The 17,657-nt window shown below is 52.9% G+C and overlaps 1 protein-coding gene across 1 annotated transcript; it reads left to right on the top strand.

Annotated features, from left to right (window-relative positions):
- The first annotated feature begins 4,656 nt into the window (after positions 1-4,656).
- On the top strand, positions 4,657-5,400 carry CHC_T00002078001 (hypothetical protein). Its single transcript, XM_005712926.1, has one exon. The coding sequence runs from the start codon at positions 4,657-4,659 to the stop codon at positions 5,398-5,400; it is 744 nt and encodes a 247-aa protein (XP_005712983.1).
- Positions 5,401-17,657: the final 12,257 nt, after the last annotated feature.

Here is a 17,657-nt window from a genome sequence, read left to right on the forward strand (position 1 = left end):
CAAGGAACTTCCATGTCTCCAAAACGGACTCCGCAGCTAAATGTTTGGCTGTGAGGCCATGAACCGTTTCCCCGATGAATCTTTCTATCGGAAATTGTGAAACATTAACAAGAGGTCCTGCATCCAGTACTGAATTTTGCAGATGGAGTAGTAAGTGGATAGTGTATTTGCACACATGAAGACGGTCCTCTAGTCCGCCGTAAAAGTAGTCCTCAAAAAACCGAATGAAGCGCTGGGCCAGATCTCCCAAACGCTCAACATCGGTAGATGAAAGAACGGGCGCAAAGCATAGGTCCACTAATTCCACAAACGATTGCAACCCGTTTAGGACAACAGTAGGTAGCACGTCATCAAACGCTACGAGCAAAATGTTGTTGACAAAAAATCTCCACTCCGCCGCTTTGTACATTCTCCTTAGCTTCAATGGTCGTGGACGACGCACCTCGGATGGAACTCCACTTCCGAACGAACAAATAAATCTCTCAATTCTTTTCAGTTCAGGTGATGTAATCAATCCTGACGACAGTATAAGGTCCATGAGCTGACTCGGGACGTTCAAAAAGAGTAAATGCATGACATCAACCGGGCAACTCCTATACATTTGTAGGTGATCCAGCCGGCGAAACAATTCCGAACATCCGTTGATTCCGTGCTCTCTTGATAACCTCTTTCTCTCCCCAACAGACCCCCTGATACGGGAAGTACGCAATCGTTCAATGTTTTCAATTGCATTCTTGGTATCCTCCAAATCACGCATTGGAAGCTCATTGATGTCGTACAGGACTGTTTTTCGCGTGCTATGCATTATGAAGCTCGGGTAAATACACATGTCGACTCGAAACATCTGTAGAACTAGTCTGAAGGACCCCCCTGATGACGCAGTATCGACATGGCACGTAGCTGTTGTGCCCTTTTAGGGAGCACATCTTACTGAGAGCAGGTAGATCTCCTTCGACTAGGAGAGCATGGCAACGAACCATAACCTCAGTCCCATCCCAAATCTTGCAACGTTTTCCGCTTGCAAGGGATTCCATCTCGTCCAGGAATGGGCTCAGGAATGATATCAAATCCGAAGGCTGGTGGGGCCCAGGGATGCAAAGGAGAGGAAGAATGTTCTCAACCGAGACTCGATCAGATGGTGGGAGATTGGCTATGAGGAGAATGAAGGGCCAGAAGCCGTATGTTGATGACCGATATGGCTGTGCCCCGTCGCCACAAAGAATCAGAAAGATGTCATGCTGAATTGCATCTGCACCACTTAGATTCATCATGGTTTCGCGGAATAGACGACCAGAAAATACATCACGGTACTCCTTGTCACCTTGGAAAAGACGAGAGACTTCGTCTCGGTAATATTCAAACATTTGAGGTCCGAAATGAGGACTTTGCAATCGAGCATTGAGTCGCTCCCACACACCAATAAATTCGAACGTTCTAGTAGCAAGGCTGCAATTTTTGGCGTCACATTTTTCCAGTGTACCGGTTTCATCAATACTGAGGTACTTGTGACCATTAGAGCACATGTAATGTGTTGAGACTGCCAGGTCCTCCATTCGATGGAGGGCTTTCTTCACGCTTTTCCAATGCTTGTAAGTTGAACTTGCCGGATGTCGCTGAGAGAGCATTTGCAGGAGGTCATCCATGGCGGCATCTGATAGTCTGTGCTTGAGCCAAATCTGAATCAGGTCACTGTTCACTGATAGAAACAGCTCTAACTTTTGCAGCTCTGGAAGGATTGACGATACATATGCGTCGTGATGACAAAAATCGGCACCGGAGATCGCTAATGACGTTTCGCCGGTGGTAGCTGTGCCACTTTCAGAATACTGTGAGTGAAAGACAATTGAAGCAGGATGGCCGTCACTAAAGGAGTGACATGACGCGTTAGAGGCATGAGTGTAGTACCCCTGCCCTTCGCGAGTAGAGACTGAACCTTCACTAACTTTAGCCGAACTGGAAGTCCTGTTTGCTGACTCCTCACAAACATCTATCTCATCAGAATGTGCCATTTGATGTTGATCCTTGCGACTTCGTTTCCCTGCACGTGCCTGACTTGGAGAGATAGAAACTTCTCTCAGACCTGGATTCCACTCCGCCAATGTTCGTGCGCCAAGGTCGGATATGTAGCTTTGGCGCGGCGAAGAAGAATCTCCGGTGTTGATGTGGGTACGCGGAGTGATGGTGTCCTTTTGGTCCGCCCTGAATTCCGTCGGTAATGGCAAGAAAAATAGCGGGTCGCCGGTTTTCTCTCTCATAAACTTCTCTGCCGCACGTTTATGAGCATATGTGGTGCTCCGTGCTCGGGGGACACCCCGGCAATCACAACGGTATACCTGCGGACAAACGAAACGCCGCTTCTGTTGTCGAACTGACATTGGTACTGAGAATTATTCACGAAGCAAATGGGTTGGATATATTCAGCGCAACCTGAGTTCATTGCATTAACATGCACTGCAGTCCAAAGTTTTGGATCCCGTCGCAATAGATCTTGATCAGTGAAGTTACAGAGAATAAATCGTAATGGTTACCGCTCAAACCAAACGAAATCGCATCGAAACGAAACGAAATCATAAGCAATACATATACGCACCAAATTATCGATGCAATGTCCTGGGAACCCCGCTTGCTTCTGTACCACCTGCTTTCAAAAAGGCATGGAATCCTTAAGTCGAGATCTGGAGCGCATCAATGACAAGCTTGACGGGTTGAGATCTATAAAAAGGGATGTGGAAGAGATCAGAAGGGATGTAGCGTCAATTTGGCAACGCATTTCTGAATCTGTTACAGGGCAACACGACGTACAACTTCACAGATCGTCGTCAAATGGTGATACCAGGTCCGGATATGATCAGTACAGCGGGACAGTTGAAGACCCTCGAAACAATAGAGCTCCCGAAAAATCGTCTTTCATTTCCGTCGGAAGTGTACTGCGTAATGCTATTGACAAACACAATTCGGATGCTCAGGAACGTGGAAATACGGTCATTAAGCAGATAGATCGTTCAGCTCAATCCTTCACACGTATAGCAATGAAGACAACCGAGGTCCTCCTCGGTGCCTCATCTGTGTTTGGACAGCATCTTGGTTTACATACCTTGCAAGAAATCCAGAGCATTCATAGCAATGACTTGAGCAAATTCTTTAAGGAATATAAGGACATATCCAGAAGACTGGTCAAGACATACCCAGTACTGGGACTTGCATACGGAGGCTGGGCAGTGAGAGAGATCATCCGAGGAAAACTGATCAGCATCAAGGAGAAAACCCGAAAGGAAAACATATGGTCAGATAATTTTGATGGGTCTACTTTTGATCCCTCCAGTTGCGTAGAAGTTGATTCGGATGATCAAACCGCAAGTGATATTATTGATGAATGTTGCGCTGTGCACCCTGTGGACGTAATCTGCAATGAATGTGAACAAATTGATGACGTCGAGATTCCGGAACACATTCGTCTTGCCCGGGATGGAAATTGCAGACAACCAGGCCGATCAAGTGCAAAGAGAGCAAAAAGAGAGACGGTCAGTAGATACAATGCTGATAAACACGGATCAGTCATAAAAAAGACGAAAGGGAGGTTAAAATTACGTACAGGCATTTCGAGGCATAGCACCACCCGCCCGATCGTGCGTCAGCGTCGAGAGGTACCGTGGTTGAATTCTGATGACGATAACAGTGGAGAAAGGGATAGTGAAAGTAACCGTGATGAGGAAGAGAGTGACCACGAGCTTCTTCCAAAGAGAAGGAGATCCACTCGAAATACTCGGCTTTGATATGCAGAGCGCGATTCATGTTAGGTGGGATTCTAGTAAACTTGCGGACGCACTCACATGCTAATCATTGATCTTCATTCTCACTATCATGGCGTAGTGTGATGATTCATGGAGGGAGCTCAATTTCACTCGCTAAACTGATGGGGGCGGTGACCGTGCCCATGGGATCTCATACCTTCGACGACGTCGACGTCGCACGGCATGACCTGTACGAAGCAGATGCACATGGCGCCCGGCTTGGCCACATCCGAAAGGGCACCGTCGCTCGCGCGCCGCTTGATTGATCGTGATGAGGTACGTCGGATCAGGCATTCTTGGGGGGTAGGGAGCCAAGGGCGGCAGGGAGGGGTAGGGGAAGGAGGGATATCTTCACACGAAGGGATACGCGGGATGCGGCACAGCGGGGAAGGTGTGAAGGGTCTTGTTTGGATCAATTGGGGGGCCTTGAAGATACGTGTGTATATTTGGGCAGAGGTGTCACACGTGTGCACCTCGCTGCTGGGCGGCGCCCTGGTGGAGAGGGACATGCGCGACGGAGGGCGGGAGAGTTACGGCAGGGCGGGTTGCGGGGAGCTCAGGTGGGAGGAGTGGCGGCTTTTGGCGCGGTGGCGAATGCAGACATGGCTCCCTCGCAGGGTGTAGATGCTAACTGCGGTGCTTGAAGGTGCAGTTGGCTCTTTTGCTTTTAGGTTACTTTTGTTCCTCCAGCCTGAAGCGAAAAGTGTTCATTGCTGTGATCCATATTGTTTTTTAGCTGTACATAGAGTATGATTGGTCAAATGCACGATATTACATAATTGGCACCGCCAGTATGACGTGGTCCTGTGGGCCACGTCATACTGGCGGTGCCAATACTTCCCCAAAAAAAGAAATTTCATTCCTGATGTCAGGGAATGACTTTGCATTTTTGTCGGAATACTTTTCCTCCAGCTGTCAACAGCTGGAGGACAAGTATTCCGACTCCAGAATCACCACCCTTGATCTCGCGCTTGGTTGTCGTTGTCTGGAATACTGGGACCAAACGGTGTACTCCTGCACAGAGTTCCGAACCTTCCCATTTGTAGGCCAATGGATCACCACAGACCTCATGGAGAAGGTCATCAAGAAGGTCATCCCGGACAAGTATCTGGACGACCGCACCATCTTGGTAGATGGTGACCACCTCAACTCGTCGGGCTGCTTCGTCATCGGCGGCTCGGATGGCGATGCCGGCCTCACCAGACGCAAGATCAGCATCGAAACGTACGGCGGCTGGGGCGCCCACGGCGGCGGGGCCTTCTCCAGAAAGCACCCCACCAAGGTCGACCGCTCCGCCGCCTACGCAGGCCGCTGGATCGCCAAGTCGGTCGTTGCCGCAGGCCTCCCCGACCACTGCCTTGTCCAAGTCTCGTACGGCATCGGTATCGCCGAGCCGCTCTCCATCTTTGTTGATACCTACGGCACGGGCTCCAAGTCCGACGCCGAGATCACCGATATCGTCAAGGCCAACTTTGATCTCCGCCCGGGGCACATCATCCGCGAGCTCAACCTGCTCCGCCCCATCTACTCGAAGACCGCCGCCTACGGACACTTTGGACGCGATGACCCCGACTTCACCTGGGAGAAGCCCAAGACACTCAAGTTTTAGAGGCTTGCCGCCAGTTTTTTCCCTTTTTCCTTTGCAGGCTCTTTGGTTTTTTCTTTGTCGTTTTGCTGGCATTTTGCTTGCTAAAAGTCTTATCCCGGGCGTCTAGCCTGCCCGCGTGATTCTCGAAGAGAGCCTGTGTTCCTTTTTTTTCTTCCTTTCCACACCCCCCTTTTCCTGTCGAAACCTCCGGCCGCCAGGACGGGGGAACTGAAGTCTCGATCACTGCTTCCGGAGATGATAGCACACCCAGCAGCGCCTCCGCCTTCGGCAGCGAGATTCACGTCATCTCGGACACTGAGATTGCCACTTTCGGGCTAGGCGAGGTGTCGGTCAAGCAAGCTGTCGGTGCGTACAAAGGACGGGAGCCCAGTGACGCGTATCTGCGGAGCCGGACCCCGTGGGATGATTTGTACACAACGTACGACTGGCAGCAGGTGACGACGACGATACAGCCGGTCAGTGCCGAGGTGATTGAAAAAACGGTCGAACCTGTGATTGTTTCGACGACGCCGTTTAACAATACGTCGTCGCAGACGGCCACATTTGATGTCTCCGCAAGACAAGAGATGAGGAACACAGTAACATCCAGTTGGGAGCAGTCTGGGTCGCTGACGTTGTGGACAGACGATCAAGTACGAAGTAAAATTTGAGGGCATCGGCGGCGTCGGAGGGTCGACAAGCCTGTCGTTTGAATCCGGTTGGGGGGAGGGCGGGTCTGAGGCGCAGACGATTGTGGTCGGGTTGAGTTCCGGTGTGCAGGTTGAACTGGAGCCCGGGGAGTATGTGTTCTCGACTATCCGGGCCTCACGCGGGACTATGAAAGTGAGGGTGGCTTACCGTGCAACGCTGAGCGGATATGTGGCATGTAACTACGACCCAACATTCGAGGACCATCACTTTTGGACATACGGAGTGAACAGCGTGCTTGCAGCCGAGCAACGGTCAACAGAGGTGATCGTGGAAGAAGTTTTGGACGTCGGGTTTTACTTCAACTCATATGTGGAAACTTCTGACGTGCAGCACACTGCTTAGGTGAATAACCAGAGACGCAATATATTAAACGGACAGCACAATGGTTGTCGTATCGTATATTTGATCCTTCGCACCTCCGTAATGTGTTGTGCTTGTCAACAAATCGGTTGCAACTGAGTAAGGATCTACAGAATACGTAGCCAACGAATAATAACGGTGTTTCTTCTCGGCCAGAGCAAGTAAATTGTTGCGGTTCATCGAAGGAGCTCGGATCTTCACCATCCAGGGGAGGGAGCTGTGAGACACTTTGTCCACCAGCGTAGTACTATCCCTGTGCAAATGCATGTTTGTAATACGTGTCGGGCCCGATTGCAACATGCTGCCGGGGCTCACGATCCAGGAGTGTTCGCTTGAAACCACCATTGACGCCGGGCATTCGCCGCAGTTTCGCAGGTGCTGCACTGAAGCTTGCTTTCGGAATCAATACCTCGCAGATCACCTCGGAAGCCCTTTCTGTCCCCCACACCCGACAAGAGCCCGTTTTCTACCCTCATGACAGTCCGCTCTATAGAGCATGTCACACCATCCAGTTGTTTCCAGTTGTAAATAAAGGTGCAGCTGGCTCCTCTTGAGTCCTTCTGTTTCTCCAGCCTGAAGCGAAAATTGTTCATTGCTGTGATCCACATTGCTGTGACCCACATTGCTGTGATACACATTGTTTTTTAGCTGTACACAGTATGATTGGTCAAATGCACGGCATCTATGACGTGGCCCACCCCCACCAGCGCTTCCCAAAAAATGCAACTTCATTCCCTGACGTGCATTTTTTCGGAATACTAACTACCCCTCCAACCGTCAACAGCTGGAGGACAAGTATCCCCGCCCTCTCCCCACATACCGCACAGACCTTACACACACAACTGCTGCAGATAGATGCCCCGCCCTCATCCCGCTCTCCCCATCCCCCCCACCTTCACCATGTCCACCTCCCCCCTTCCCCCTCCCAAACCCAGATACTTACCGCAAACTATACCGCCTCCCCTTTGTTTTCCGTCCTCCCTTACCCCTACCCCGCCCCGCTCCGCCCCACTGCTCCCTATGTCCACCTCCGCCTCCAAGCCCGGCCGCCGCCCCGTCTCCACCTTGCACGGCCCCGCCGCGGCCGTCGCCCCTGCTGATCCCACCGTCACTACGGATCCCACCGTCGCTGCCGATCCCACCGTCCCCTGTAACTCCTGCCGCGGCCGCCACATCACGCCACAGCCACCCGTGCCCGTCGCCCTGTCCGGCGCCGCGGCCGCGTCGGCCGCGCCGGCCGCGCCGGCCGACGACGACGGCGCCGCCTATGAAGCGCGCACGGCCGCGCGCATCTCGTGCACAGGCATCGTCGAGCGTAGCGCCTCGCCGGCCGTCATCTCGGCGGCGTGCCAGCTGCACCTGTCGCTCAAGCCGCGCCCGCCGTCGACGCTTGAGCCGCTGCCGCCGCACCCTACCACCTCCGCCAGGGCGGCTTTCGCAACCCGTGGGACTCGGCTTTCAAGGACGGCGGCTTGTACACATCGTGCCTCACGGTTGTCGGGGCAACTGCCGCAGATCTCAGCGTAAAACGACAAGCGAGCTTACATAGGCTACACACTATCCCAGCACCAGGTCCAAACTCGGGTCCCAGTTGATTGTTCTTGACAAGCCCATTCACGTCATTCAACATGGCGATTCGACAGTTGTTCGACTGAGCGTAGATGGTGCTTGTGCTCGCGAATACCGTCTTTCCGATGATCTTTCAAGCATTCGTGTGACCTTGCGGATGCTGGGTCGCGTCTGACCAGCCGACCCGCGGCAAAAGGATCGGCACACGACGGGATGCAAGTTTTGTACAAAACTGGGTGACGGTGATGCTTGGCTAGTTGAGGTAAACAAATGTTCATTATGATCTTCTTTGCGCTATGCGCTCTTTTCTCAGCGAACGCAAAGTATATTTCCTAAATCCCTGCAAGTCGCTCGCAATGGCGCTCTCCACAAACGTGTTAACAAAGCCCGACTGCATGACGACTGCGAGCAACGAAGCGATGTCATAATCCACGGTCATGACGACCTTTGTCATCTCCTGCTCAACCTGGACGAACTCGACGGCGCCGACATGGTTGAGCCCTGACACGGAGCGCCATCGGATGGTGCGCGCGTCGGGCGGGCCGAGCGCGTCCTCGCCGGGGGGCAGAACGCCCTCGTCCCCGTCCTCGTCCTCGTCGCGCGCGCGCCATGAGGGGCGGATGCCGTTCCAGGAGAAGACCCACTCGGAAAACGCAGGGTCCTCGGCGTCGCGCGTCACGGACTCGAGCGTGGAAGACCAGGCCGGCATCCGCGACAGGTCCGAGAACAGCAGGTGGCAGAAGTCCCCCGGCGCCTCCACGGACACCGGCACCGACACGCGCACCACCTTGGCAGACGGCGTGCAGCGCCGGAATTGGCGCGCGTAAGCGGACGCGCGGCGCAAGGGCCGCGCGGCGCCGCGCAGCGGCGCGGCTAGTGCGAACGCGGGCTGCAGGGCGGTTGCGCGCGCCATGTTTTGCAGGGGGTGAGGGTGCTGGTACAGCGGCGCGTAGGGGCTTTGTACACTACTCTACGGCGAGGAGGAATGTCAGTGGAAAAGGATGAAAGGGGCGGAGGCACGTGAGAAGGCGGAGTGAATGCACAACCTCTGACGTTCCGTCGAGCGATGGCGGACTACGGAGTGTCGTGGAGGCAGGTATGCTCTCAGGAAATGTGAGGGTATCACAGGGTCCTCTTCCATCTCGTTGCCAGGTTTTCGGCACCAGCACAAGACGACATGGTTGATCCGTTTAAGGCGCTGGTTCCGATGGATGCCGGGGAGTTTAGGAAGGATGGCATGGGGTGTGGGTGGTGGAAGTGGGGAGCGCATGATTGGGGTTTGGGGGTTGACGTCTGCTGCAGATCTTCGAAATACTGTATAGTTACTTGTACAGCATACTGCTGTGTTTCTGTATGGTCGATGACAGCCGTGATTGGTCAGTTACTATCCTTTGCAACTAGTCGACCAACCAAATAGCATATCAGCCATTTTAAGAAAACGGTCGGCAATCGGCAATTGGTCGGTGAACCAGTGCGCAATCGACCAGATATTATTCCATGCAGATAGATACAAATTAATCATGTAAAATATCCTGAACCATTAGCCAACCAATCGCTTTTACATCAACCAATCATCCGCCAATAAATGACCAGCACCAACCATTACTGGACCACCAGATCTGCTAGGGGGACCTAGGCCGCAATATCCCGTCAAGAAGCACGGATTGGTTTGCTATCATTGTTATGAAAAGGGGCACGCCGCACCAACGTGCATACTTTCCCTCCGGGAAATGCATCGAGTTTTGGAAAATTATGATGCGTTGTCTCCGATGGAGAGGTTAGGAATACCATCGACGAGCTACCTGAGAGTCAAGAATGGGTTCGATTCGCAGACGGCGAGCACGCCGAGTGCTTCAACGCCGAGGCCGAACCAACCCTTCAGAGGGCCTGCCGCGGGGCCCGCGTCGTTGGACGTGAGAAGGGTCCCGCAGCGGCAGGAAAACTAGAGAGGGGAATCTCGCGTGAGCCGCGAGAGGTACAGAGTCGACGTACTGTGCCCGGGGCTCAGCCCCGTTCCCCGTTTCTAAACGAAACATTTGGCCCCGATGAGGAGGTTGATGGGTGGATGGATAAGCCCAAGGGGCCAGCTCAAGTCAAGAAAATTTTGAGCCGAGCCAGAGATCATCCGTTGGAAGAAGTTCGAAGACCCTGGTATAGGGTTAAGCGAAGGGAGTGTTCCGAGAAGATTTTGGTTCTTGCGCGAAAAAACTATAAAGTTTACGCGGACATTGGACCAACGGTTGGATTGATGAGCCGGGTGTTGTCTGTATTAGACACCGGCGCAGGACCAAACCTTGTGCGAAGATCGGAACTCCCGGCTGGAATGGAATCTCTAGTGTCCTACGGACCGACCCAAGACATTGGCGACGCGAATAACAGGCCACTCCAGACTCTCGGAACCATCAAGATGCCCGTGAGACTTGAACGATTTGTGGCCGCCGCCGATTTTATTGTGTGCGAAAAGCTCGCGGTCCCGCTAATTCTAGGCGCGGACTACTGTGACCGGTTTGTGGAAGCAATTTATCCAAGGAAGAAAACGGTTGAGTTGGCGGATTTCTCGGAGGTTCCGATAGTTAGGCGGTTCTCGACGAGAAAAGGGAAGAAGAATCTCGTCGCGGGAGAGGACGAGAATGATGGAAAGGTGGAGAGAATTTCCCCTAACGTAAAAGTGGCAAGAGCCACGACTATCGAGCCAGGGACGCAACGCGTCGTGGAATGTACCTCGAAGAGGGCGGGCTTGGTTGTGGTTCAGCCGTACTCGTCGTTGTACGAAAGGCTCGGGTTGACGTGCACGAATGGTGTCGTTCAGGTTGAGCCTGACAGGCCATTTCGTTTACTCGTTGCGAATTTTAGGACGTACCCAGTCAGGGTGCAAAAAGGACAGGTGGTGGCAGAATTATTGCCGCATCCAAAAGCCGCGCTCGAGGGCGAAACCACCATTGGTGAAGTTCTCGGAATTCAAGAAAGGAAGAAGGAAAATTTTCCTAATTCCCCCAAGGCGCCTACGGGCGAGACAAGATGCGAACTGTCGGATCAAGGCCGCGAGGACCAGCCAGAAGAACGGTCGGCAGGGCTCTCCGCGTCGGCATCTACGAAGCCGCAACGCAGGATTGAGCCGCCACCGCCGGACGTGGAGGACCTCGACCTGAGCCACGTGCCGGACCGGCTGTGCGAGCAGTTCCGTCGGATGTTGAAGAAGTATTCAAGGATGTGGGATGGGACGCTTGCTGAAATTAACACCACAGTCCATCGGATCGAGTTGATCCCCGAGACTCGTCCCATCGCACAAGCCCCATATCGGGCCGGGCCTAAAGGCCGCGAAGTAGAAGATGCAGAGGTGCAGAAGATGTTGGAGGCAGGAGTGATAGAACCAGCGCAGTCAGAATGGGGGTCGCCCGTGTTGTTGGTGCCCAAGCCGGACGGGTCAATGCGTTTTTGCGTAGACTACCGCAGGCTGAACGCAGTGACGGTGAAGGACACGTACCCCTTACCGCTTATGGATGAGTGTCTAGACTCGCTTGGTGACACCAAGGTTTTCTCCGCGTTGGATGCGATCTCGGGATATTGGCAGATGCCCATACCTGAGCGCGACCGCGACAAGACCGCATTTTCGTGTCACTCAAGTCTGTATCGCTTCTCAAGAATGCCCTTCGGGCTAACTAACGCGCCAGCGACGTTTCAGAGAGCAATGGATATCCTGCTCTCCCCGTTCCGTTGGAAATGCTGTTTGGTGTATCTGGATGACATAATAATTTTTAGCAAGTCGTGGGAGGAGCACATCGTGCATGTGGATGAAATACTTTCCGTATTGGAAACGGCAGGTGTCAAGCTCAAGCTTCGCAAGTGCAAATTTTTCGTGGAAAAGATCAAGTACCTGGGCCACGTCGTCCGCCCAAGTACTCTAGAAGTCGATGTCGTGCGAACCGCCGCGTTGGAACAAGTGCGGTACCCGCGAACACAGACACAGCTTAGAAGCTTCCTGGGACTTTGCAATGTCTACCGCAGGTTCGTTCCGCATTATGCGAAAATTGCGCAGCCTCTAAACCAACTGTTGAAGAAAGGACAACCGGTCCAGTTGGAAGGATTCCACGAACCGTGCAAGAAAGCTTTTCATAAGCTCAAGGACGCCATCCTGGCACCGCCGGTGTTGGCGCTGCCGAAGAAGGATCTACCCTACTCGGTAGATACCGATGCAAGCGACTATCAAATCGGCGTTGCATTATTTCAAAAACACTCGGATGCGCAACGCAAACCCATCGGCTTCTTTTCAAGAACGTTAGCCGCAGCCGAGAGAAACTATTCGGTATCAGAAAAAGAATGTCTAGCGGTAATTTGGGCCGTACAGACTTTAAGACCATAACTATATGGCGAGCACTTCACCGTGCATACCGACCATGCCTCATTGAGGTGGTTGATGAACGTAACCGACCCCAGCGGGAGATTAATCCGATGGAGGCTACGCCTCTCGGAATTCGATTTTGAAATCAAGTACAAAAAGGGAAAGGCTAACAGCCAGGGGGACGCTCTGTCAAGGTTGCGAACCGCAGGAGAAACCGTCGACGAAATCGACGACGAAATCCCATTCTTTATGGCCGAACCGACCGAGGGTACAGTGGAGGACGAGGAAAGTTTAGACGCGATAGACGACATCCTCGCTCTTGAGGGGAGACCGCCCCTGATCGCCTCGATCAATTCCAATCTGTCACTCCGGAGGAGCTCATTCGCGAGCAAGCCGTCGACCCCTTCTGCAATCGCATCAAGGAAGAAATGGACGCCGGAAAGGTGACAACGTTCAGCGTGGAGACCGAGGAACTCGAAGGAACTGTATGCCGTACCGCGGCAGAGTTTGTACAAGTGGTAATACCACAATCATTAAGGGACCGCGTCCTAGGGTTGAGCCACTACGCAAAATTGGCAGGCCACCCGGGAGGCAGGAAACTTTACAAGACATTGAGAAGATATTTCTATTGGCCTACGATGGCCCTAGACTGCTACGCAGTCGCGACGAATTGCGCCGCATGTGCGCGGGAAAGGGTGAAGTTAAGAAAAAACACGAAGGAAATCAAGCTGTTCACGCCCAAAGCGCCGCTGGAATTTGTCGCCATCGACATACTCGGCGAGTTAATTACAACTAAACGAGGGAATCGGTATATTCTCGTGATCAGCGATCGATACTCGAAAGTGGTACGAACCGTACCGTTGAAGAAGATATCAGCTGCGCACATCGCACAAGCCCTCGTTCACCATTGGGTATTCGTGTACGGACCGCCGGCCCAGCTGCTGTCCGACAATGGAACACAGTTCACGGCCCGGTTCTTTCCGAACGTCTGCCGAATTCTCGGCATACGCAATGTGTTCACGACTACGTACCACCCACAAGCCAACGGCCAAGTTGAGAGGTTTAACCGCACGCTGACTTCCGCGTTGCGAAAATATGTTGGAGAGCATCCCAAGGACTGGGACCTATTTAGCGACGCTGTGACGTTCGCATACAACACGCAAGTTCATCGAACTACGAACATCGCGCCCTTCGAGTTGGTGTTAGCTCGGGCGCCGAGAAGCATTGCGTTACAAGCGCAGCCAAGTTTGGAAGGATTTAGCTCGAATCGAGCGTATTACCTGAAATGGCAGTCGTGGTTGGAAAGCCGGAGGAAAGGCGCTGATAAGAGCCTGCGAAAAGGACAAGCGCGCTACAAGCGAAACTTTGACGCAAGGCTTCGCAAACCGAAGTGTGACATCCCTTCAGGATCCTACGTTTTCCTCCGGAAGGAACAGGGGACCGCAACAGAACCTAGACACAAGCTGGCACAAGTTGCCACGGGACCGTATGCAGTCAAGAAATCAGATAAGAACACGGTTGTCATCGCCATCGGCGACCAAGAAGAGCGCGTGTCGAGAGATAGAGTCGAATTAGCCCCTAGTCCCATGGACTACATGCCGATATCAGGCCTACGACAGGCTCTACAGTTCCTCAGCGGACGCGAGGGGAATCCAGAACGCGACGCGATGGAGAATGAGGAAGGTCCTCCCACGCGAGCGCAGATGTTAGAGGACGAGGAAGATGTTGTCAGTCGAAACCCGTCAGCGGAGGTACCGCAAGACCTACGGAGGACAAGTAATTCAGAAGAGTTGGAGGAGTCGGAGAATCTTCAGGAGGGGGAAGAAATTAACCCCAGACGCGAGGAAGAAAATGAGAATGCCGAGTACGTGATAGAAAAGATCATCGATCACGGGTATCAAGACGAGGAATTAGTCCTCAGGGTGAAATGGTATGGGTATGAGACGAAGGACGCGACGTGGGAACCAGTCGCGCAATTACCGCGCAGCGCCGTGGTGAGATATTTCCGAAGGAAGAAGTTATCCTTGCCGCCGCAAGTTGGACGCGCCCAAGCAGGGTAACACCCGTTGGGATGTCGTCAAGTTGGAATTGGTACTTTGAGACGCGGCGCGGAGACAGGGAAGAGTGGTGCTCACAGGAGTCGGGACAGCAGAGAGTAAGGAGATGGAGAGAAGAAGTGAGATAGTCAATTCTCCCTTGACCGCTGCACATGCAGAGAGCAGCGAGTGTCGCCCTCCAAAGAAATGGAGGAGTTACTGTAGTCTCCGGTGTAGATAATACGCAAATTACGTATGATCACGCGTCGCGGTCGTGCCCACGTGATATGACGTTTGGATCAGTGATCCGCCCCGGTCCAATTTGATTTGATGAAAATTTTATGGGGCATTTTAAGAATGGACAAACGGACAATTGTCGCACGGGAAAATGCGAAACACAGAAGTAGAAGTGCAGTGTGAATTTTAACGAAAGTTAAGGGAACGGTACCGCTGGTCGAAAGTACAGGACGTGGAGATATTCGCAAAGTCAAGTTCGAGCACCTGCGACGGGCTGCAACACGCCACCGACGCCGCCCATGCTCCGACTGAGTCGCAAGGAAGTCCTGATGGGAACGCCGATGACGTACAGCAGTCGTGCGCGCGGTACCACCTCTAACGGGTTTCTGATTTTCCTTTGTCATCAATGTTTTTGTTTTGTTTGTATCGCTCAACAGGACCTCGTTACTGAGGAGAAGTAGAAGGAAATAGATCGTCTGGTAGACGACCGACGATCGTCTCAAAAAGACTTCAGACAAGCATGCGAGGAGGCACAAAACGACGCCCCGCGTCGCGGGCTGTTCGCAATTGAGGGCGAGCCGAAGAAGCAACACCGTGTCGCAAGCTCATGGTATCACGCGAGCGATTACACGACTGACTTCGTCATCGACGAGAAGGTTAATGTGTCAGCACAATCAGAAAGGATGGGTTTCACCGCGTGCACATTCTTTTCGTCCCACGAGCGACCTATGTACCCGCGTACCCCCCAAGTCCTTCTTTCATTTCTGTTGCTTTTGTTTTGTTTTCGTTCTCTGTTTTTTTCGTTTCTTTTGTGACATGCAGGGCACAGACCCCGAACCACGGGGAGCGGAAAGAGAGCCGCGCGACGTGCGCCGGTCGACGTCCTAGCAAGGAAGACTTGCGAACCGACCATCGCCACCAATCTACGACGCGTTGGTTCAAGCGGAGACGGAGAGCCAAGTGTCTGTTCGTTTTGCAAGGACGCCAAATTTCGAGACTCTCTGTGCCTGCCAGGAATAATGTGCTGCGTGAGGAGCTGGAAGGATGTCCGAAGAACATAAAAAGAATATGTATATACATGTATATAATGCAGTGACTGCAGTCACGCACGAAATTGAAGGAGCGGATTGCTGTCGCTCGTCGGAAAGGGGGATGTCGTGGCGTAAGTAAGGGAGGAGACTTTCGGTCCGTCAGCGCCGTAAACCACCTGGAAAGGTGCGCGAGTTAACGCACGAAACTATACTGCACGGAGTAGGTGAATTGTTCGCTCGCCGATTCCCTACAATGATAACGAAAGTCGGCTCGCCGCCGTTACTGAGGAGGTCCATCGCCTATTTGTCGGTTGTTTAATCTGGTTGTGTTTCAACCCCTGTTTTGCTGTGCTTTCATTTTTTTGGTATCGACGACACGACTCGGCACGACGTACACCGACTCGCCAGTCTACGAGAATGGGAAAAACGAGGAGGAGTTCAAGCTAAAAGAGGGGAAGAAATGGGATGACGACATAAGGCCCGTCAATATGATCCGCGTCGCGGAAGGATGTGTTGGAAATCGTGAAGGGTGCACGTCGACCTTGTACCCGACTTTAATTCCGTCGCGACTCCCTTTATTACTATTTTTCCTCCTGGAGGCGAGCAGGAACCACCGATAAGACACATATCAAAGCACAGCATCCGATCGCAAGAGCAGGACCCCGTCGAGGAGGTCACATTTCGTGGCACCTCGTTCGAAGAAGACAGTATTCGTCAAAGACAGACGTGTCATGAAGTGATACGAGCTCCGGCGCCCTTTACGAATCTTTTTATGGTTGCAGAGTCGACGCGAGGGAAATTAGAACCATGGCCACATATTTCTGTTGACGGTCGCGGACACGAGTGGCATCGGTCGTACGACAACCGAACGAGGAAAAGAATGAGGATTTGTCCCCACAACCCGCCTACGTAGCACCCCCGAAGTTCAGAAGCTGGTAATGATTTCCGAGAACGGATGTCTGAAATAACTTCCCGCAGTGTCCCCAGACGGTTAGGAGGGTAACGACAAAATGGGCGTCTCGTTCAAATCCCGACTACAGGCTGAGGACACTGCCGAACACCTGTATACGTGTCAAATTCGTACACGACACTTTGTCCTTGCATGGCTTAAATTGCCATGAAGCCTCGGAGCCAAGGCCCAGAACCCTGTGACTCCCGTCGTCGACGTCGACATTTCGAGACCTGCGTATCAGCGACGACGAAAGGGAAATGACGGCGCCGACTTCGCGCCGACGACGCGGTGGTGGTCAGAGGACAAAATAGAGGACACATTGACACCACCTCATTTCGCATGAGGCAGCCACGAGGACAACTCGCCCACAACGTCACAAAGGAAAGAGAGACTGTAAGGACAGTGTAGCTCGAGAACACGGCCCCACCGGCTGCAATGGATATAAGGCCAAAGCAACCAAACCTCGGGGACGCCGCACACTTCGGTGGGGTCGGCTCCGTCAGAACAACAAGTGCTCGACGAAGACAGACGCGTTCCCAGGTGACGCAAGTCTAGCCGCGCCTTCAGAAATTTTATTGGGGACAGTAGGAACGTGAATTAACGAGACCACCCGGATCGCGAGGTGTAAACCTCCTGAGATCGGATACCGGGAACAATGGGGTAGAGAAAAAAATGTTACGACAAAGTAGCTGCTGAGACGTGGACGTCAATTGACATGACGTTGGTGGGTCGAAAGGGAAGTGCAAATATAGAGAGGACAAACGGATAACGCGCACATGGTCACTAACTGCCAGTGAACAGGAAAGAGAGCGCCGCGCTCGCTTTAATGACGTCCTCGCACACGGCGATTGCTACGAGGATCCCGTGTACCCGTTGCGACACTCCCAAGACACTCGCCACGCGATGTCGACGCACAAGGTGGAAAGGAACATTTAAAATATTCTTACAAGGTTCGCGTGCCATGCGCGGGAAAGGAGGAACGAAGGCCACGCTTTAGAGTGAAGGGATTACACAGTATCCCCCCCCCCCCCCCGACGCGCAGA

The sequence above is a fragment of the Chondrus crispus genome, genomic scaffold (genome assembly GCF_000350225.1).
Source record: "Chondrus crispus Stackhouse genomic scaffold, scaffold_124, whole genome shotgun sequence".
Taxonomy (NCBI): Eukaryota; Rhodophyta; class Florideophyceae; order Gigartinales; family Gigartinaceae; genus Chondrus; species Chondrus crispus.

What these genes read in the sequence shown, in the direction of transcription:
- CHC_T00002078001 (XM_005712926.1), top strand. Translation starts at nt 4,657, where the DNA reads ATGTCAGGGAATGACTTTGCATTTTTGTCGGAATACTTTTCCTCCAGC.